Source organism: Corylus avellana, chromosome ca2, assembly GCF_901000735.1.
Source record: "Corylus avellana chromosome ca2, CavTom2PMs-1.0".
Lineage (NCBI taxonomy): Eukaryota > Viridiplantae > Streptophyta > Magnoliopsida > Fagales > Betulaceae > Corylus > Corylus avellana.
In genome coordinates, this window is record NC_081542.1 from 6,282,573 (window position 1) to 6,305,186 (window position 22,614).

Genomic DNA, 22,614 nt, shown 5'->3' on the forward strand with positions numbered 1-22,614 from the left:
CCTTTCAGGTTGGTCGGCCACTCAAACAAAAAACACAGGAAGTGGTGTGACCACCCTCGTTGCCAACCGGGGGTAAACTTCGAGGGTCCAAAGCTTGTTCAATTATTCAACAAATCAACTTCAGATAAAAAGGCCAAAACATCTTAGTATAACAAGATTTACAAACAATGTTTTGATCAGCAAATAAAGCCAATACTAAAACCTAACAAATGGTCGGGTCCCTTTCTAGAGCTCCGTTTAGCATCTCTATAGATTTTTTAAGTTGATTACCAAGAGTGTTGGCCACGAAGTTGCTTCTTGTATTTTGGCATTCCTTTCAACGTTTAATACTTTATGATAGGGGTAGGTACAACTTTTAATGAACTCATTAAAAAAAAAAAAAAAAAAAAAGCAGAAAAATCATCAAGAAATGAGTGCTTTTATTTTTAGAAAATGAACATTTATTTTGAATGTCCCAAAAATGAGAAATCTATTAATAGTTCATTAAAAAGTGCAATTTTTCGTTAGCATGGGAGTAATAAATTAACACAAGTTAATGGAATTTAACAAGAAGCCTAGAAAGTAGTTGCAATGTATTTAATATGTAGCTTAATCAAGGGTTAGTGCATTAGTTTCGGGTTTGGAATGTAATACGTCCTCTGTGACGTTTATAACCTCGTAGCTTTGACTATGATTCATTGTAAGAACTTTATGCTTATGATGATTTATATGAATAAAACTTATATAGTTATATAGATTTCATTTAAAAAAAAAAAAAATTGAAGAAATATTTATGCACATACCCTTTTGGTTATGCTCCAAATGATTCAGCTCTTAATTTAATCAAACTATTAAATTACAATTTTGGAAGAGAAATATTGTATAAAATCATAAACCATGCAAATTTTTTTTCTTCATTTCTTCAAAATGTCATTGTATTTTTTTTTAATTTATCATTTTTTTAATTATAATTTAAAAAATATAAAAATTTGCATTTTCAAAAATGAGCGGAGAAATCCTCAAAGTGAGAAGTTCGCTATGAATTAGTGCACTACTTGACATAAGTAAAAGATCAGGGCGCAAAATGAAATTTTCCCAAAACACTTTCGTGTTTTGTAATTTAACTAAAACGATGCTCGCTCTCTCTCTCTCTCTCTCTCTCTCTCTCTGTGAAACTTTCTTTGTCTCTCTGTCTCACTTTCTGTTGAGACTGTTTAAGGTTCGAGAGGACAAGTCGCTGTGCATCTTTAAACACATGTCAGCACCCCAGTTGAGCAGAACAGCGACTCCAACGGATCCATGTAAGAGAGAGAAGACAAGAAAATAGACTAACATTATGATAAATTTCCATATTTAGATTCCGAATTTGTAGCCAAGAAAGAGAAAGGTAAAAAAAAAAAAACCCAAGTAAATGAATAATAATTAAATAACTGAATAAAATACTTAGCAGGAACAGACACGGATTTATTGAAGCACATTGATGATTGGTATATAATTACCGCTTCTTTGGTCTCTTTCTCTGCATTGCATTGTTTCTGGGTGGCTTTCTCCCCTGTGTGTGAGTGTGTCCATGGCGAATGTTAGAGAGCATAGAGCTTCTTCCCCATGGTATGCGTGTGTTCTCCTTCATGTTCTCTCAGTAGGGTATGTCTTGTATCTTCTTTATATTCAACTCTTTTCTATGGGTTACTGAGTTTGAGCTTGTGGGTTTTGTATGTTTCTGCAATGGTTGAGCTTTTATATCTAGTTATGAATGTTTTGTTGGTTTGTTTGCCGTGTCTATCTGACCCCTTCTTTTACCTTCTTTTGTTTTGTTTTTTTTTTTTTTTTTTTCAGATTTTGTTTTTGTCACTTTTCTTAGTTTGAGCTTATGGGTTTAGTGTGTTTTTATTTGTGTTATATAATGAAGAATATTCAGAAATTTTGATTGTATGTTTTGTGATTTCTTGTTTCAATGTGTTTTGGGTGGTGTGAGCTTGTGGGTCTTGTCGATTTTGTATATTTGATGAATAATGGTGCATATATGTGGCTGTGATGTCACATTTTGTGTGATTTGTTTTATAAACCTGATTTCTTCTCCATTCATTTAATTTTTCTGTTATTATTATTTTTATTTCGAGCTTATAGGGTTCGGGGATTTATATAAAGACAAGTGATTCCATGAGGATTTAGAGGTTCCTCTTCAGCATCTGCATAATCTCCTTATCGCGTACTCTGATAAAAATGTACTCCTTTAATTTTTTTTTTTTAAGTTTCTGTTTAGAGTATTTATATTTGTTTGATGGCAGAGTAGATTTGAAGATTTTGACCAATGGGTTCTCTGATAATCAGCTCTATGTGATTTTATTCTTCCTTGTGTTAATAAGTTTAGATTGTGGTTCTTTTTATAAATGTTTTGCTATAACAGCAGATTTGAGATTTTCTATATTATGCATTCTTCTTCTTCATGTTCTGTTTTTTCTTATTAGTTATTCAACCTTTTCTTATATTGCTTCAAATTTAGCTGACGGGGCTTGTAAATCTTGCACTTTACTGCAAAAGGAGAGGTTGTCAATGGAATTTGTTCTTAATCTATATATCCATAAACAATTTGCTTATGGATTTTAGAGGAAATTATATATTTATACTATTGGAATAAATATAGAGGTTTTGTACTTCTCAATGCTGTGATTTTTGTTTCTGATTAACCATTTTTTTCTAACATTATTTAGATTTCGCTTATGTGCCCCTCATTTTTTTTTACGTAAATGTGAAAACATACAGAATTAAATATTTTTCCTTTTGTTATAGGTTTACCGTGTGTCTAATTGTTTCTTTGCTCTTTCTGAGTTTTTATTGATATCTGTGTTTTTCTTGGTTTCAAGTTTAAGCCTGGATTTGTGGTTTGGTCTCTTTTTGCCATCATGTAACAATTTTTCAGAGTTTTCTCAGATGTTGAGTGTTGTCTCAGATGAATCTCTGCTAATTTTTGTTTTTCTTTGGTTCCTTTTCTTAATCTTATTTACTTAAAACTTTGGTCTTGACCATTTTAGGAGATGGTTTTGAACTTTTCTTCTCTAGGGCCATCAGTTTTATGCACAATTAGCAATATACTTTTCTTGGCCTGATTCTGGTCCTTGTTGTTTTTCTCTTTTCTGTATGAAACAGATGATTTCCTTTAAATTTTATTTCCTAAATAGTGACTCATATTTTGAAATCTCTCTAGTTTATTTAAATTTTTACTGATTCTTGAATAATTGCTCACAATTGTAAATATATTTTATTCAGGGAGAATGATAATGCTGCTGACAGCAAAGCAAAGAATATCCCCGTAGATGGCGCTCTTAAAGTAAAACATAGAAGACAAGGTGCTCTGCTTTCTTCCTCTGCTTCTGCGCAAGGTAATTCTTTCTATTGTCATTTGTTTCACGATAATGCATAGGTCATTCTGTTTGCAACTCTGTATCCACTTTCGTCATACTTGTTTTTCTTCTTGTGTAGACTTGAGATGTTTTGATGTGGAAAAGGAGAAACAAGACGTGTCATCTCCTAGAGGAGTTTTAGAAGCCTGCATTAGAGGATTTGAATCTGATGCAGGTTCTTCCAAAAATATCTCCAATGAAATGGACACTCGTTCAAATTCAAGCTGGAGCAGGTTCTTTAAATTATGGAAGAAAAGATCATTTAAGCGCTTAGGCTCTTTCCCTCCTCTTGGTGTATCAAAAGGAAAAAGCAGCACTAGAGAAAACCCGGAACTTAGTAATTTATCTAACTTCAAGTCTTCATTGGTGAACTTCAGCCTCTCTGAACTCCAAACTGCAACCAACAATTTCAACCCTGGTTTGTACTACAATTCAAAAATGTTGGCATACTTCTTTCAATTTTATAGTAGACTGTACTTGAACCCTAATTGCAAGATATGAATGCTTCTTTGGAAAATGTTACTTTCTTGTTCATTAAGATGGTTTTATGGTCCTGTTTCTTGTAGAAAATTTAATTGGAAAGGGTGGTTATGCTGAAGTTTACAAGGGTTGTTTGCAAGATGGGCAGCTGATTGCTGTGAAGCGTCTGACAAAAGGAACAGCTGATGAGAGAACATCAGGCTTTCTATCTGAGCTTGGCATTATAGCCCATGTAGACCATCCTAATACTGCTAAGTTAATTGGCTGTGGGATTGAGGGTGGAATGCACCTCATTTTTCAATTATCTCCACATGGGAGTTTAGGATCTCTTCTTCATGGTCTGTTCATATTTTGCATCCTCCTATTCTTGAGTTAAAATCGGCTTCTGGTTTATGGTCTCATGGGTTTTCTCTAATTCAATTTTCTAGGTTCAAAGGATAATAAACTAGCTTGGAGCAAAAGGTATAAAATTGCTCTGGGAACAGCAGACGGTCTGCTCTATCTTCACGAGAGTTGTCAGCGGCGAATCATCCATAGAGATATTAAGGCTGATAATATTCTGCTTACAGAGGATTTTGAGCCTCAGGTATCTTTGAACACAAGAAACCACAATCAAATATTGCCAAAATATCTGTTTTGTATGGTTTATTTTGTAGAAACAATTTCCTAAATCACAACGTAAAAATTGTTGCAGTATATGCCTTGATGCGCGATTTTTAAGGCCCACCAACTTGGAACAATAACAACAAATCGTGTGATTGTGTCTATAGGTCTTGTTCTATACAACACATGGATGTATAAAACATGTTGCTGCTGGCACTTTCCAACACTAGTGATCCTTGTGCATATTTATCTTCTTTCAGAAACACTCGTACTACAATGTTTCAACTATATTGCACTCAGAATTCTTGGTGACGAAATTTCGTCGGAAGTATGCTTCCTAAGTTGCCTTATTTTTTGATGATCTATTGCTGCGATTACACCTTTTTTAAAACAATGTACCAGAGACATGCAGAAGTGTGTTGATTCTTAGCATAAACAATTTCCTGGATATGGGAAACTAATAATATGATTTCCTAGATACAGGAAGCTGTTAATCTTGAGGACTATATTCTGTATAAATCCCAAATGTGGATGAAGTCATTAATCAAAAGAAAGGCAGATGCGAAAGGGTATGCGTAGCATTTCATTAAAAGCAGGTCACATGGTCACTCATCATCTCTCAATATTAATGTTCCCTGTTTTATGTTGTGCTTGTGAAGTAAGTTGACCAGTGAAATCGCCTGTCTGTGGGAATAGAAAGGTCAAATCCAGATCCCATTTGGTCAGTGGGAGAGTTTGAGACCTAAAGCCATACTAGGAATTGCCTATGTTGGAAGGAATGCTTTTATTTCATGAAAACAACATCAAGTTTGTTGCTGTGTATTTTGGAGAAGATAGTTTAAGAATTACCTTTGCTGTTATATCCTTTTGCTCCAGAATTTTACTTTTGACCAACCCCAAAATGATAAAAATGATTTTTTGGTCAGTTAGATTTGAGGATCCCTGAAACAAAGACATCATACCAGACATGTTCTTCCCCTGCACCCCATGCACTCTACTTTCATTGGTCTCTCAATTTTTCCTTTTTGTGCTTTTTCCAAAAAAAAAAAAAAAAAAATTATGTGCAGACTGGGAAACCACTAATGATGGCATTGTAATTGTTGAAATTGACAAACATTTAAATTTTCCATGTACATAAAATTTACTCTACTTGTCCTCTCTCCTATGACATCAAGTAGTCTTGTTACACACCTTAAATATTTTAGTTTCTTATTTTTTTGTTTTTTTAAATTCTAGAATTATAACTCATAACTTAGCACATTTCAATCCAGATTTGTGATTTTGGGCTTGCAAAGTGGCTACCCAAACACTGGACTCACCACAGTGTATCAAAATTTGAAGGCACATTTGGGTCTGTAAGCCTAAACTTTGGTTTTGGAGTTACTATATATCTCCTAGTGTAATGTTTTCCTTATTTTGTAAGTGCAGGTATTTTGCTCCCGAATATTTCATGCATGGCACAGTTGATGAAAAAACTGATGTTTACTCTTTTGGGGTTCTACTCTTGGAGCTCATAACTGGGCGTCGAGCTTTGGATAATTTGCAGCAAAGCCTTGTGATTTGGGTAAGTTTTTTTTTCTTTGTGATTTGGTCAAATCATCACCTATTGTCCCTATATTTCAGGCACGCAACTACTTTTCCAATTGTCTTCCCTGTTGTAGGCAAAGCCTTTACTTGATAAAAATGATATTAAGGAGCTTGTTGATCCTTCTCTTGGTGATAATTACGATACAGAAGAAATGGATCGTGTGGTTTTAACTGCCTCTATGTGCATAGAGCAGTCTCCTATCCTTCGCCCTCGAATGAATCAGGCAAGTACTGAATTTAAAACAGTTTCTCATAGACTTCCTAGTTCCATGATTCATTTGAGTTTGGTAATTACCATCTCAGTGGATGAGAAGTATGAGAATTTCACTAATCGAACAGTTTCGATTTTCCAAGGGAAATGACAGGTGTGACCCCGTATTCTATTGTGACACACTGCAAATGCACTGCTAGCCAACTACAAAGACATCCACTATAGAAACCTTATGTTACGGATTATTTCACTTACAAAACTTTTGTAACTTTGAAGACCCAATCTTGTAACCTTTGCAAACAACCCGATTACCTCCCATCAAAGTGGCTCCAGAACTTCTAACCTTCTTCTACACGGATCATCCTCACGAATGAACCTCATCCGCTTCAAACCGGAATTCTGGTGGCGGTAGGCTTTTTATGGTTTGTATGAGGAGAATAAACTAGGAGAATGTTTTGATCTATTTAGGTTCAATAACCATATTAAAACCTTTCCAAAGCAATTGAGAAACTGCCTCTTTTGAGACTAGGGAAGTCATGGTATGAGATGCCTATATAGAGAGGGGACAAAGCATGGTTTTAGGTCAAATTCAGTCTAACTTAAAATTGTCAGCGACTGGTTTCTGTCAACTAAGGATCAAGCTCGGTCGATCGAGCCATTAGGGTTTTGATGCTAAATTGCAATTTGCCTACCTAGGTTGACCGAGGATCGACCAACCCTCTCGGGTTTTTGTATGGGACATGCTACAACTGCGCTGTTGATTGAAAAAAGGCTGAGGGATTGACCGATTCTTTCTCAACTTCAATTTTAATACCTCTTCAACTTATTTCGATCCCAACTCAACCCTAAACCTAATGCTTACACCAAATCATGCTTTGACACTGAATTTGCCAATACTAAAACCTAACCATGAGGAGAGAACCAGACTTTTAGGGGTACTATTCTTGCTTATGTTCAGCTCCAAAAGCAAGAAAAGCCTCAATACTATTCAATCAGTATCTTGGTTTGGTTTTTGTACCCTCGTTGACCTTGAATATATCTAAGGTCATTCTTTCCTTAAAAAGAACTATAATAGGGAAAGAAAACAAATATGTTTAAGGAGTTCACATTCTCTTTCTCTCTGGTGACTCCAGTTCGGGAGGTCATTTTTCCTTAGTTCTTTGAACTTCGGCCTCCTAGATCTACTACAATGGGGATGCCATAATTGAAAAATAAAAAAAGTTACTCAAAGCTGTTATTAAATAGCATATTGATCAATATTCTTCTGTTCAATGCAGGTTGTGATACTGCTAAGAGGTGATAAATTTGTCTCAGATTGTGCTGTAGAATGTCAAAGAAGGTCTTCCCAGAGAACATACTCTGAAGAGCTCTTGGATGTACAAGAATACAACTCAACCAAGTATCTGGGCGATCTAAAACGGCACCAGGAGCTTGCTTTGGGTTCTTGAAAGCACCAGATAGGATATTTAAGTATATAGTAGGTATAATAGTTCCTATAGATCTTTTAAAAGGAAAAAAGGAGACAAAAAAATTGGTTCCTATAGATTTTGCAGCTCAGAGGGGTGTTTGGAAGTCCAGTGGAAATGAATTCATAAATATTGTTTTCCATAGCATTTGAAAGCACTAGTTTATATTTTAGAGTTAAGCCATTACTAAAAGGTGAATTGGAAACAAAAACAAATCAGTGATCATCAAATTCCCAAACAATTATGATTCATGTCCATAAATTATTGTGTAGATTGCATTTCAAATGTAATCAAAACTAGAACACCCAGATGTGCTTGCTTCAAATTCCATGTAAAACAGTGTAGAATGGCTTTATTTCCAATGTACTGCAAAACACCCCTTAATCAGTTTTTCCTGCTGTATGTATATAAGTTTTTCTGCTCAAACTTGCTAGTGCAGATTATACATGGAGACATGGCTTTCAAGTCACTATTGAGTGTTTTTGCTAAAGCTCTTGCTGGCTCATTATCCAATGTGTAACTGGGTGCAACAATGTTGTGGTAGATGGTCACAGAAAATAGACCCGATAAGGATTTATGGCAATTACTTGTCTGAATTGCTAGCAATTTATGCAAGTAATGTGAGATAGCCTATATTAAACCTACCTATTTGGGTAAGTGGCCGGACAATCCATAATTCATCTGGGCAAGTGGGTCTTCTCTGAACTCTCTCTGTCATTAGTTACCCGAATTGCTATGAATCCTAATCCAAAAAAGAGTACAAGACCAAGTTAAAAAATGGCCAAAGTCCAACAAGAAGGTAGTATAAGAACACCAATCTTCTAGGTCTCTTGACAACTTTTAGTCGTTACACTTTTCTTGCGGATTAGAGGCAAGTGTCAGAGATAATGTCCCCGGTTCAAATTTAAATACTCAAGATCAAGAGTTTGAACAGAATAATTCTAATTCTAATTCAAATATATGATAATGTTATCTATGATGTTATCATCTTATTTGAATTTGAATTATTCGCTCAACAAAATAATTTATATTCAAATATATGATAATGTTATATTTGATCTCTCTTAACCCAAAGGATATATGCCAGATTAAGAACAGATGCAAACTTGTCAGAGGACATTGTAGAGGATACATCCGTAGTAAAAAAAGGTAGGAAGATACTTAGATGGGCACGGTTCTATGCCATCAACGATACCCATCAGATCATTACTCAAAATATTAGGCTCAAAAAGAGACAAACCACATAAGGTAGGTGGTACTACCAGTGAGTTTGATAGAGACCAAAATAAATGTAGAAGCAGATGAAGACGCCATAGGATCGTAAAATAATCGTGAGCTTTAGAAGAGCTCTGATACCGTGAAAATTTGTAATAATGTTTTGGTTTGAATACCAAAACAGGAAAGTATATTCAATTATATATAATGTTGTACAGTTACAGTAAACCTATCCTGATGATTCTAATCTAAACTTATAATTCAAACTTGAAATATGATAGATACAATCTATGTACTCTTCAGTTACACTTTAAACGTGAGATAAGATGATAACAACCTCAGAGATAATATTATCATATATTTGAATTTGAATTATTTTGTTGAGTGAATAATTCAAACTCAAATAAGATGATAACAATATCAAATATAACATTATCATATATTTGAATTTGAATTATTCGGTTGAGTGAATAATTCAAACTCTTGATCTTAAGTATCTGAATTTAAACTGAGAACATTATCTCTAACAACAAGAAGAGGGGAAAAAACAAAATGGGGTCAACAACCATGACTATCTAATTCCAAAAGGAAGAAGGAGAAGAAGAAGAAAGAAAGCCATGGAAGCCTTCTGATTATCATTCCCTCCAATCAAATCATCTTGGATTAATAGTCTCCCAATCAAATAATGTATCCCTATATAAGTCTATCATGAGGTTGTCGAAAAAAATCAAATTTCCTTTTCTTTTTTCTTTTTTTGAGGGCAAGGGAATATCAAAATTTATTTCTTTTGTGCTTCGGCATCTCGTTTAAGATATTCCCAATCCATTGTCGTGACGTAAATGTTTTCCAATTTCTTTTTTTTTTTTAAATGAAAAATAAATCATACGCTTTGGATATATACCATTATGCATATATGGACATAAAATGCTTGGAGTAATTATTGGATGAAAAGACAGATTAACCCCTCTCAAGTGTCATCATCTCCAAAAAAGACATTGCTTCACCCAAAGGAGAAAATTCTCCAAAGAGAGACATGGGCAAAAAATTTTGCCTTGAGAAATAGATATCTCTAATCTTATTAGTATTAATCACTTTAAGTCTCGGACGGTATTAAGTTATAGTTCAGTCGAATTTGATAGAACACATATATTTTTATGGATAAGTGTTACTATGATTATGGCCAAATAAAATAGTTATGATCATGGTTTTTAGAGTTTTATAAGTTATTATTGTTCTTCAATTAGCCCGTCCATTAGACTTTGGTCAATTTTCTAACGGAAATAGTGTAAAAATGTCAATTATACTAAAAAAAAATTCATAAAAATTGGTGGAAATGAAGTGGTCGAACCACCCTACTACCATTTTATTTTTATTTTTTAAGAGATATAATTAAGATTTGACATTACTTTTGTTAAAAAAATAAATAAAATGATGCAAACGAAGATAAAAAAATGATCTTGTTGAAAAACAGAAAAAACTCCCTAAAATTAATTACGGAAAATTAGGAACCGATAAAACTGAGTTCAAAAGGTACAATTGATTACTTGTAGTTGTATGTTTTCATCCCGCTAGCCAAATGTTATTGTCATTAGCCTAAACATTAAAATGAGAGGGAAAAAAAAATGCTACATTCTCAGTAATTTTAAAAAATGCATTTAACATTTAAAAAGTTTAATTAAAAAAAATAATAATTATTTGGTAAAAAAATTAAAAGCGCTTTTAATAATTTAAAAAACTTAAAAATAATCAAAATGTACTTTTGAAAAACGCTTGAACATAAAATTTTTGTCAAAAAGCATTTTTTTGACTTAAAAACTTCACGCAATGTGCGTGTAAAAACAAAATAATATTTTTTAACCTTTAATATTATCTTTATTCTCAATAAAGAATAAATAATTTTTTTAAAATAATATTTAAATAAAATAATAAAAGTGAAAAAGTAATTAAGTTTTTGAAAAAGAAAAAAGAAAAGTAATTTATTTATTTAGATATGAAGGAGCAAAATGCACGCTTTCCAAAATTTGGTGAGGGCAGATTTGTAAGTTAGTTTTGGAAACTGTTGAAAAACAGAACCTCCCAGGGACCTCGTAGACATTTCACGAAACCTCCTAGGATCCCTCTGACATTTTGCAAATTATCGCTTACACTGCAATTAACACCCAGCACACAGCACAGACCCAACCCAAACTGAAACTCAAAATGAGAGAATAAATAAATTAAAAAAAAAAAAAAAAACACAGAGAGAGAGAGAGAGAGAGAGATTTAAAAAAGGAAAAAAGAAAAAGACAGCGACACGGAGAGAAGCGGCGAGGGAGGAAAAGAGAGATTTCGCATATAAAAGGGAAACCAACCGTCTCCGTTAAGGTCAAACCCAACCACCACTACCGCCGGTACACCCTCACGAAAACGCCACCGTTCCTCTCCAACTCTTATGCTATATCCGATCCTCCGCACTCGGGCGACTCTCGTCGTTGGGGCCCATTTCCGATATCCCGGTGACTCCCCGGTGGGCGGTAAACTTGGATATTTGACTCATGAAGAGCCAAGCCAACAAGGCCAACGGCAATGGCTTTATCCCTAATTCTCTGAAATTTATTTCCTCCTGCATCAAAACCGCCTCGTCCGGTGTCCGGTCAGCCAGCGCCTCCGTCGCTGCCTCTATCTCCGGCGATAACCAGGACCACAAAGACCAGGTCCGCTTTTTAATTTATTGAATTTTTTGTAATTGCTATTCTTGAGTTTAGTGGTTATTGTGGTTTGAATTATCGGAGTTTGTTTGGAATTGGGGTTAGGAATACGTGTAAGTTCTGTTTGGCATCGGGTAAAGCCGGGGGAAGGAAAATAGAGGGGAAATGAAAACTGAGAAGCTTTGTGGTTCAGTAATTGATTTAGTGTATGTGTTTGGCTGCTGAGAAAAGTGAGGGAAAATGACGAATGTGAGATGTGGGGATTTCTTTTTAGATAGAGGGATAACGTTCTCTCTATTTATGTATTTATCTATTTTGCAATATCGAAAGGACGAAGGGCTTGTAGAATTTAAGAAATAACTTGGAAGCTTGAAAAATTTCTGGCGGACATTTTATTTTTCTGTGTGTGTGTGTATATATATATATATTCTGGGATGGTCATGGTTTAAATTTCTCAGAGTGTGAAGTAGATGTGAGCTTTGGGTGTAGAATGGAAATTTTGGATGTCACAGAATAGTGAGAAGAGACTTAAGTGTCTCTTCTTTGGCAACTGGTTATATGCTTTCAAAAAGACGATAATGGTAGGGCAGAATGGGCCGTCATTTAATTGAGCTAATATTTCATTCTGCCATTTGATCACTGTCTCCATAGGTTAATAATGACACCCTTTTATGATTGCAGTTTTCTTTATCATCTAATGCATTGTTTGTGTAAGAGCATGATTTAATCGTTTTTTTTTCTTCCCAAAACAGGTATTATGGGCTGGTTTTGACAGATTAGAGCTTGGCCCCTCTGCCTTTAAACGTATTCTCTTACTCGGTTACTCCAATGGCTTTCAAGTCCTTGACGTTGAAGATGCCTCTAATGTCAGTGAAGTTGTTTCTAGGCATGATGATCCTGTCACATTCTTACAGATGCAGCCTCTCCCTGCAAAGTCTGAGGGTCGTGAAGGATTCAGAGCATCACATCCTTTACTCTTGGTTGTTGCATGTGATGATTTGAAGAGCTCAGGTCCGATGCAAAGTGCGAGAGATGGGATGGGCAGAGATGGCTTTACTGAACCTCAAACAGGAAGCAACATTAGCTCTCCTACGGCTGTTCGGTTTTACTCACTAAGGTCTCACAATTATGTTCATGTTCTGAGATTCCGGTCAACTGTGTATATGGTTAGATGCAGTCCTCAAATAGTGGCTGTGGGCCTTGCAGCACAAGTAAGCATTGGTTTATGTCAAGTATCTATTTAAAGTTATTTATAGTGTGCTTGTGATTGGAAGTAGATTTCTTTTATCCTCAACAAAATCTGACAGATTGAATGATTATAACATCCAATAGATTTTCGTGTGGAATAATTCATCAAGTACCTCCAACAACCTTGGTGAATTAGATAGATGGTTGCTGAATTAGTGGTTGTTTGTAAAGACAGCTATCAGAGGAAGGCTATATTGTTTAGATGAAGAAATTATGTAATTTCTATTTAAGTTCATGAATGGTGTAATTTAAACTTTACTAGTGTCTCATTTTTTTTTAATATTTTTTTTCTGCCAGATATACTGCTTCGATGCTCTCACTCTTGAGAATAAGTTCAGTGTACTCACCTATCCTGTCCCTGAATTGGGAGGCCAAGGAATGGTTGGGGTTAATATTGGCTATGGACCCATGGCTGTGGGCCCCAGGTGGTTAGCGTATGCTTCTAACAATCCATTGCTGTCAAACACAGGCCGCCTTAGTCCACAAAGTCTTACTCCGCCAGGCGTCAGTCCATCCACATCACCTGGCAATGGAAGTCTAGTGGCTCGTTATGCCATGGAATCTAGTAAGCAGTTAGCTACTGGACTAATCAATTTGGGCGATATGGGATACAAAACTTTTTCCAAATATTGTCAAGAGCTCATACCTGATAGTTCTAATTCTCCTGTATCGTCAAACTCCAGCTGGAAAGTTGGTCGGATTGCATCACATTCGTCAGAAACCGATAATGCTGGGATGGTTAGTTTTTTATAATCTAAAAACCCTAGTTTTCAATCTTTCATGAGAATCTCATAGTCGCTGCACAACATGTACATAAGGGAAAATAGACCATTTTTATTTTGCCTTATGTATTTCATTTTCCAATGAGGTCTTTTAAGTTCAGCTTCCCCATAGCTGAAAAGGGGCTCATTTGAGACGTTTAATTTTGCTCAATAGTTTTTGGGAATATTAATATTTATCTCTTTAGGAGATAACTGAACATCAAAGGGATGTGCCAGATTTTTATTTTTTGCTTCTTCTGCAACTATTAAAATCTGAGAATATCTTCTTATGTAGTAAAACATTTATCGCAGGTTGTTGTTAAAGATTTTCTTTCCAGAGCTGTTGTATCACAATTTAGGGCCCATACTAGTCCAATTTCTGCTTTGTGTTTTGACCCAAGTGGGACACTTCTAGTTACTGCCTCAATTCATGGGAACAATATAAACATTTTCCGGATTATGCCATCCAGCTCACGGAACGGATCATTTAGTCAACCCCTTGATTGGGGTTCTACTTATGTGCACCTTTACAAGCTCCACCGTGGCATGACATCAGCTGTATGTTCCTACCCTCTCCTTATCCTGAAACTGTTGTGTTTTATATGTTCACGATTGTTCACTTTTTCCCTTGTGTTCATTATACAGGTGATACAAGACATTTGTTTTAGTTACTATAGTCAGTGGATTGCCATTGTTTCTTCCAGGGGCACTTGCCATATTTTTGCTCTTTCCCCTTTTGGTGGTGAGACTGTTCTCCAAATACAGAACTCTGATGTTGATGGTCCTACCCTTTTGCCAGTTCTATCTCTACCATGGTGGTCCACTCCATCTTTCATGATAAACCAACAATCTTATTCTCCCCCACCACCACCACCAGTTACCCTCTCTGTGGTTAACAGAATAAAAAATAGTAACTCTGGGTGGCTCAACCAAGTTAGTAATGCTGCATCTTCTGTAGCAGGAAAGGTATCCATTCCGTCTGGTGCTGTTGCTGCTGTTTTTTATAGTTCTGTGCCTCATGATCTGCTACCTGCTCACTTCAAAGCCAATGCTTTGGAGCACCTATTGGTTTACACCCCTTCTGGTCACACAATTCAATATAAACTACTCCCATCACTGGGAGGAGAGCCAAGTGAAGCTGCCTCGAGAACTGGGCCAGGTTCTTCGTTGCAGATACAAGATGAGGAGTTGCGAGTAAAAGTTGAACCTGTTCAATGGTGGGATGTTTGCCGAAGAAGTGATTGGCCAGAAAGAGAGGAATGCATTTCTGGGATCACTCCTGGCAGACAAGGGACTTCAGAGATAGTCATGGATACTTCGGATTGTGAGGATAATGATATTGGAAATAAGGATTTTGCAAAGTCCAATGAGCGATCTCACTTATATCTCTCCAATGCTGAGGTACAGATTAGCTCTGGGAGGATAACAATCTGGCAAAAATCTAAGGTACTTGTTATGGATTTAATTGTGAGATACTCTCTTGTCGCTATTGGCAACTATTTTTTATGATACTTTCATTCTTATTTTAGATATCTTTCTATGCGATGAGTCCTGTGGGAGCTAATGAGGAGAATTTCACCGAAAATCATGCTGGTGGAGAGATTGAACTAGAGAAGGTTCCTGTTCATGAGATTGAAATTAAGCGGAGGGATTTATTACCCGTTTTTGACCATTTCCTAAGGATTCAGCCTGATTGGAATGACAGGTAATTATCTTTGCATATTGTGCTCAAGTGGTTATTAATTTCCAAAAATATATATAAAATAATACCTTAACAAATTAGCTGTTGATGGAAGAATTTATTCTTTAATTTCTATTGTATCAGGAAACAGATATTAATTTTCACTTGCATTCCCTTTTCATGTCATTTAAATAGCATCCTCCTCATTAGTGTTGTATTGGCCTTTATTGTTTTTATGGGTCTTTCATGGTATCATCCCTTGTGATGAAATGTTACTGAAACCCAAAGGATTAGTTTATTATGTGAAGTATCCCATTGGACAACTACTATCATAGAAAGTTTGTTTCCAGTTAATAACTAGCATAAGAACCTTTGAGGTTGGGTTTGCACGAGTGGATTAGAATATTTGGTAGTTTAAAGCATTTCTAGCTAGACTGCGTGGGGCTTATACAGGAAGAAGCAATACTCTTGGTCATCTAAACATGCCCTATATGCATCTAGATTCTAGAACTTTCAAAACAATCTCTTGAATTTGATGCATGTTTGCCATATAATCATAGTGGAAGAAGAACATGTCCTTCTAGTTAGGCGTTCTCTTGTATACTTCATGTGTCCTAGGGTTGCGCCCTTCTATGCTCTTTGATATGCATTACATTACTAATAATCAAAAAGGAAGAACATGGTGGAGAATGGCAGTTATTTTAGTTATTGTTGGAATAAAACAATCTCTGGAGGTTCATAGTGGATAAGTAATATGGTGATTATTTTGGATATTGGGGATATATTTTAGGCTCTATGGTCAAGGGAGGGCATATAGAGGAGTTGAAGATCTATTTTATTTTTATTTTGATTATTATGATTTTGGTTTTTAAGAAAAAAAAAGGTATTTTAGGAAGAAAGACAAAAAATTGGTCAAGTGTAATTTGACAAGCGATGGTACTTTGACACATCTTAAGTGTCACACTTAGTAGTTTGGAGGCATAAATGAAAACGGAGTGGTGATAGTTTTCCTTTTTTTTTTTTAATAAGTAATTCAATCTTATTAGAAAGCGTAGAGAGGTGTAACCCAACTAGGGAGAAGAACATAAATCCATAAGCTCTAGGAAATTAGATAGTAGAAGACTATAGTGAGAAGCCATCCAAACATAGAGGGATTTGAATATGAAAGCTTTTAACTCTTATCCCCGAACTCTCGTAATCTTCAAAGTTTCACGCATTCCTGTTAAATACACCTTATTAAGCACAAGGGAACCACCCTCCAAGCTTCTAAATTACGGTAGCTTTCAAACTATCCTCTCCAACTAGCCAACAACTCCACCACCTCGTTGGGGCAGACCCACTCTATTTCAAAAAGATAGAGGACCAAAACCTACAAGTCTCTGTCTACCTCACAATGGAGTAGAAGGTGATCTGTGAATTTCCCACTCTTCTTGCACATACAACATTAGTCCATCTCAAAGACATGCCTTTTTAGGTTATCCAAACTCAATATCTTTCGTAACGCACCCGTCCAAACAAAGAATACCACTCTCGTAGGGGCCTTATTTTTTCCAAATGCTCTTCTACAGAAAGGGAGAGCCAATGGGAGGGCTAAGCGCCTTAAAAAACGATTCGACTTCAAACTCCGCCTTTGGAAGGGATCCAACACGTTCTATCCTTGCCACCTCAACCCAACTCGAGGGAATATGAAAGATTAAAAATCAAAGTGTTCAACTCCACCTCCCAGTCTGTTGCTACTTTGATAAAGGAGACCTTCCATTCTAAAAAGCCGTTAGAAAACTGCACATGATCTGCCACCAAAACCTCCTTGTGGTGAGGAATAGAAAACATGGGGAAAGCTTCCTTCAAGGTTTGATCTCCACACCACATATCGTGCTAAAACTGGATTCTAGACCCATCTTCCACCTCAAACCTCACAAATTTGGGAAACTCTCCCCATCTCCTAATGTTTTTCCACACCCGGACCCCATAGGGCTCAACAACCGCATTGGAGCACCAACCACCCCACAAGCGGTCATATTTAACTTCCACCACCGATCTCCACAAAGCCACTCTCTTCGTGGCATAGCGTCATAACCACTTCTCCAGTAGAGCTCGGTTAAACAAGAGCAAGATTTGAACCCCCAAACTGCATGAAATTGGTGTACCAATTTTGGACCAACTAATTAGATGGAATTTAAACTCCTCTCCAATTTCGCCCCACAAGGAATCCTGCTAAAGTTTCTCAATACAGTTTGCAACTCCAATAGGGATGGGTAAGAGGGATAAAAAAAATAAGTGGGCAAGTTAGAAAAATAACTTTTAATCAAAGTGAGCCTACCACCCTTAGGCAAATACAGCCTCTTCTGAGGAAAACCAGAAAAAAAGGGTAATTAATCAACTTTCACCAAAAGCTTTGCAAACAAATGCTCAACTCAACCGACTTTGAGACCCAGGAAACAAAGTTCAGCAGATCACCTTCAAAGATCCTTCTTTCTCTTTCTTTCCAGTTGCTTTGGGAGGGCTTGCAAACCTCCAAATAACTGCTGGTCATTTCTTACCCCAGAAAACTTACCATAATATTTGGATACCAAAATCTCTGCTCTACTGAGCATTCTGTTGGTAATTCAGCTAACACATGCTACTATTTTGCTCAATGCTTAAAGTTTAGCTTTGTCCAATATGTCTTCTCAAGATTTTCAACTAGGCATCCGGTAATTTGTTGTTTTCAAACATTCCATGTAATGAACCATGCCATCTAATATATTTTAGAATTTGTCATGGTTGATCTTGTTTCCCTTTGGATTTTGAGTGATTTAGTTGTTGCATTGGAAAGAATTGTCATTAAGATCTTCAAAACTGACGCAGTTTGAAATTTGCGTTATGATTCCGGTGGTTTTGTGTTTTAGATGGCTCCATTCTGAAAACTGAATATTGCCTATGAATAAGATGAAAAATCAAGGCAACGTTTCCAATCATGTTGTCCAGAAGTGTCCTGTCCTGTAAAGCTTCAACCTGTCTTCTACTTTCTTATTGGGATGAAATTTTCACAGCTTTCCAGGCATGCTTTAGGACCCATTAAACCGGAAAACATTGGATCTCACATGTTACATGCTGAATTTCTCAACTTTCACACCTATGAGGTGTGGAGGCACCTGTATGCCTAGATATCTATCAAAATAATATCATCAAAATGATTTTTTTTTCTTACATATGTTTACCACAAACCTACTTGCTTGATTTTTTTTTGTGCAGGAGCCTTGTTGGTGAAAGATGCTCAAGTTCATCTTCTGATTCTCATGCAGCTAAAGAAAAGGTCTCCGAAGTTGCAGTTATTTGCCATTCTAAGCTGATTTCACGTGGTGCAGTTGAAAACCCAGATGGTAGTAAGATAAGGCTTTGAATGTGATACGTTTTGATTCTTTTGAAATGAGTTGCTTATTAGTTTATTTATTTCCTGGAACTTTTTTCTCAGGATTATCCGGGGAATCGTATCCATCCATTGCCCAATCTCAGAATGAAAATAATGTGGAGAAACAAGGGAGATCTCTTTTCTCATCACCCCTGCTGAATAGAAGCTCTATTAACAAAAATAGTATTTCAAATTCTGCCGAACAACCTACAACTGGGGTTTCTCTCGTTCGGGATAGTAATATCACTAATAGTATGTCCACTTTAACAAGTGACTCATTTCCTGCTGATAGAACTATTGTAAAAGAAGTTCAGTCATCAAACAGTGCTGGGGTCAGTGAAGCTTCAAACATAAGCTCCAACCGTTCTGATTTGAGTATGAATATTATTGATGAGGGATTAGTACATGACTCTCTAGACTTTGAGCAATTTTTTCAAGAGGGGTATTATAAAGCGTCACCTTTGAGTGACTGCCGTGATACAACTGAAGTTATTACTGATGTGGACAGCAGTAGTCCCTGTGACAGGGAGAAATCAGAGGAAGATGGTGACAATGATGACATGCTTGGTGGCGTGTTTGCCTTCTCAGAGGAAGGTAGGACATTGAAACGATTGTATTTATTTGATCATACTCTTACTCATGACATGATTTTTGGCTCAACTACAAGAAACCAAAGATGCTTTTGACCCTGCTATATTTGAACTTATTTTATCTGGATCATGTATTACTTGCAAATGGAGCCTTGTACTTGGTATTAACGCAAAAAAATACATTATGGATGCCAATTAGATATAAATTTGCCCTTTTTAGACGAAGTAAGTTTGTATTAGGATTATGAGATATTTTATAATCAGACAGGAAGATTAACTATATGTGGCCTCTTTAAATATAGTTTTGGATGCCAATGCCATAATAGGATCAAGCAAAATTGTCAAGAAATGTGGTGTTTTGATGCAAGGTTTAGAAAACATTTCAAGGCTTTATCTCATATCAAGTATGTTCCCAAAGTATTTTTCTGGAGTTTTGGGTACACTGGTTCATTTCTTAGGAAACAGTTATAATGTTTTTGTTTTATTTTTCTTGAGTAAGAATTTTTTTTTTTTTTTTTTTTTTGGTGCATTTTAACATACATGTGGCAATATACCTGCTTATTTCAAAATCTTGTCTTAATTATTTGGATATTATTTCATTTATGTTTCATTCCTTTGTTGAATTATTGCCTCTTCTATTACATAGATTATAACTTGACGGAGATATGTAGCTTTTGTGAGCATGGTTATGACTTTGTGAATTGCAATGCAATAATGGGTTCTGAAACTCCATATATAGGGTGCATTTTAACGTTTTATTAGGTGGAACCCTACCCCAGTAATGTTATTTCTTCTATTGCAGGTTGATTTGTGCCTTATTGCTTCTAATATGTGCTGAACGGATGCATTCAGAATGTTGTGTAATGACAAGCCAAAGCTCAGCCTAATGGAGGATGAGATTCTAATGGACAAAATGCAGGTTATTTCCTTTCGACAATTGAATAGCTACTGACTGATTGATACAAATGATATGATCTTGGCTCATTAAAGGGTTGCTGTTGCAAATGCCTGGTTTCATCTCATCTAATCCCATGTACATGTTGTAAATTGAAATTAAATAGTACAAATGATTTGTGTGGACAGGTTCTTTCTATGCTGTGTAACATTATTCATTCTTCAAAGAAAAAGGAAAAAAGAAATAAAGAAGGTTAATGAAAGAGAGCATATTACTGTACAAAATGCGTTCCTTGTCGGACCAGGTTTCCCAATTCAAAGTGAGTATCCAAACATTCTGTTTGGATGAGCTCTCTCTCACGCATTTATTTGGTGCAGGAATAACGTATTGATTGGTGGACTCTTGAGCTTCTTCATCATTGGATTTAAAGAAAAGGCTAGAAAATATTAGGGAATATGGAATTTTTAATGGTATAATAGAAGGGTAGGATTTGGATGTGAAATAAAGAGGAAACTATAGGGTTTGGGTGGGAGCATCCTGGGCTATGAACAGTAACTTGGGAATATTATTCGGACTTTTGGTGTTTTGGGATTGTTTGCGAGCTATTTAATATAAGGGGATAAGGGGTGATTTGGGGCTCTTTAAAACAGGTTTATATGGAAATAAATTATGAAAGTCATATCTAATATTGGTTAGAGTTTCAAACAAAATTGCTAGAAACTGAAAAAAAATATATAAAAAAAAAAAAAAAAGAAATAAGGAAAGAAAAGAGACAAACCAAGGCATTACACTTGGTTTTTTTAAGCATCGTACTTTCCTTGTATCACATCTCGGAGAAGAATTGCATCACCAATCTTCAAGAGCAATCGTTGTTGAAAATTCTGCTACATTTAACCATTAGGTGAGCTTGGTGGTCGCACAGTCTATTTACAAGTACGAACATGATCGAAAACAAATAAAAAGATGCATGATTGATTTGTGAAACAACTCGTAACAGTGAGTGTGCATCAAAATTAACAAAAATATTTCTCCATGTCGTTTTCTTGAAGCGTGTGGTGAAACATTTAGACTGGGTATTTATAGGTATCACTTTAGTAGTGTGTTCCACCACTGAGAGAATAAATAGGTGGAGGCGAATAAATATGTGGAGGCTCAAGAGCTAAAGCACGGGAAACAAATTTATCAGATCTTGTTTTTATTGCGTGAACTGTACTGTATTATATTTCGCTGTGTATTTTTTTTCTAACGTAAACCCAAGTGGAAAGCCATTTAGCAGTCTTTGGGTTTCTAGAAGCACTTGTTCTTTATGAGGGTTAGACCTGGCATTATTGGTTCAGTAATTTAGTACGGTTATTAACATAGACTTTGTGACTAAATAATTGTATTTCTTTACCTGTACAAGGGGAAGGGGATTCTCGGTGCACTTTGTAGGAGTGGAGAGAGTTTTGGATTCAGGAGTTTAGCCTCTCTAGTCTACTATAATAGTTGGAATAATATATAACAAATTAGTTGCTTGCTAAGTCAAATCTGAATAGAGAGAACCTAGCTATGTATATAGAAGAAGGGTAGTCAATCACAAATTTTTTCATCGATTCTTAAGTAAATATTGGTTGAAAAAGATAATGAGCTAAATAAATTGTAGAAAAAAAGGAAGTGTTTTGCTAGAATATACAGTGCATACCTTGTGAGTAGTTTCATTCTCTTTTATTTATGGAGTGTTTTCTCGATTTAGAATTTAGTGTGCGATGAACTAATTCTACAGTATAAAGTGATGAATAAGCGTTCCTCTCAAGACTTGTATATGAGCCCTTGGATTTGAAAGTAGAAATAGTATGGTAGGGTGGAGATGCATTTAAAAAGATTTATTATTCATATTTAAAATGAAGGATTCAGTTCTATGTATGTGATTGTACAGCTTGTATCAAATGGGGGGCATATAGAGCTTAATATGGAGGGGGACCATTTAATTATTCATTTGAGAGGCCATGTGCAGCTTCCAGTCTCCATAGCCATCTCACATGTGCAGCTTTCAGTCTTTGCAACCGCCCTACTTTCTGCTGATGCAGAATTTATAAGAGTACCTGTACTGATGCAGTAGTTGTGCAGTACCTTTTGAGCTTGCTCTAAAACAAACACTCAAAACTCCGTTTTTTAACGTAATCCCAAACAGGCACGGGAGGAGGCCTTTGTTGATCATGTCGGTTGAGTTTATCGTTCTCCAAGAGGGATTAGAATCAAACTAATGGTGAAGAAACGTAATAGGAGATGGGAAATTTGTTCTCGTACTGACAGGGTGGGCTCAAGCATGTTTGGTTGCAGGTTTGTGATTCAAAATATTTGGCATGGAAGCTAGAGCTGAAATAAGCAGTCAAAACTTAAGGGCTTTGTTTGTGGGTTTGTGATGTACAATTGTTGTGGG

The 22,614-nt window shown here is 35.9% G+C and overlaps 2 protein-coding genes across 6 annotated transcripts; both read left to right on the top strand.

Annotated features, from left to right (window-relative positions):
- Positions 1–1,178: 1,178 nt before the first annotated feature.
- LOC132171383 (receptor-like cytosolic serine/threonine-protein kinase RBK2) lies at positions 1,179–8,173 on the top strand. 4 transcript variants are annotated; one of them, XM_059582688.1, is made up of 10 exons: positions 1,519–1,587; positions 2,107–2,204; positions 3,247–3,359; positions 3,460–3,798; positions 3,947–4,198; positions 4,289–4,446; positions 5,735–5,814; positions 5,892–6,027; positions 6,125–6,274; positions 7,539–8,173. In XM_059582688.1, coding segments are annotated over exons 2-10 (1,401 nt in total). In that variant the 5' UTR covers positions 1,519–1,587; positions 2,107–2,202; the 3' UTR covers positions 7,710–8,173. The 4 variants fall into 4 exon arrangements, with proteins under 4 accessions (XP_059438672.1, XP_059438670.1, XP_059438671.1 ...); XM_059582689.1 differs by lacking the exons at positions 1,519–1,587; positions 2,107–2,204 and adding an exon at positions 1,179–1,280; XM_059582687.1 differs by lacking the exon at positions 2,107–2,204 and having other exon boundaries at positions 1,505–1,587.
- Positions 8,174–11,164: 2,991 nt separating this feature from the next.
- LOC132170387 (autophagy-related protein 18h) lies at positions 11,165–20,378 on the top strand. Of its 2 annotated transcripts, none has more exons than XM_059581352.1 (9): positions 11,165–11,635; positions 12,382–12,840; positions 13,175–13,615; positions 13,951–14,196; positions 14,284–15,084; positions 15,168–15,343; positions 18,554–18,684; positions 18,774–19,304; positions 20,103–20,378. In XM_059581352.1, the coding sequence occupies exons 1-9, from the start codon at positions 11,477–11,479 to the stop codon at positions 20,105–20,107; spliced, it is 2,949 nt and encodes a 982-aa protein (XP_059437335.1). In that variant the 5' UTR covers positions 11,165–11,476; the 3' UTR covers positions 20,108–20,378. The 2 variants fall into 2 exon arrangements, with proteins under 2 accessions (XP_059437335.1, XP_059437336.1); XM_059581353.1 differs by having other exon boundaries at positions 18,554–18,681.
- The last annotated feature ends 2,236 nt before the right edge of the window (positions 20,379–22,614 follow it).

Bases quoted from the DNA above. Each gene is read 5' to 3' on its own strand.
- LOC132171383 (XM_059582686.1), top strand. From the start codon at position 1,550: ATGGCGAATGTTAGAGAGCATAGAGCTTCTTCCCCATGGTATGCGTGT. The intron at 1,624-3,246 runs GTATGTCTTGTA...TATTTTATTCAG, and splicing joins CTTCATGTTCTCTCAGTAGG to GGAGAATGATAATGCTGCTG. The intron at 3,799-3,946 runs GTTTGTACTACA...TGTTTCTTGTAG, and splicing joins AACCAACAATTTCAACCCTG to AAAATTTAATTGGAAAGGGT.
- LOC132170387 (XM_059581352.1), top strand. From the start codon at position 11,477: ATGAAGAGCCAAGCCAACAAGGCCAACGGCAATGGCTTTATCCCTAAT. The intron at 12,841-13,174 runs GTAAGCATTGGT...TTTTTCTGCCAG, and splicing joins CTGTGGGCCTTGCAGCACAA to ATATACTGCTTCGATGCTCT. The intron at 18,685-18,773 runs GTAAGATAAGGC...CTTTTTTCTCAG, and splicing joins AGTTGAAAACCCAGATGGTA to GATTATCCGGGGAATCGTAT.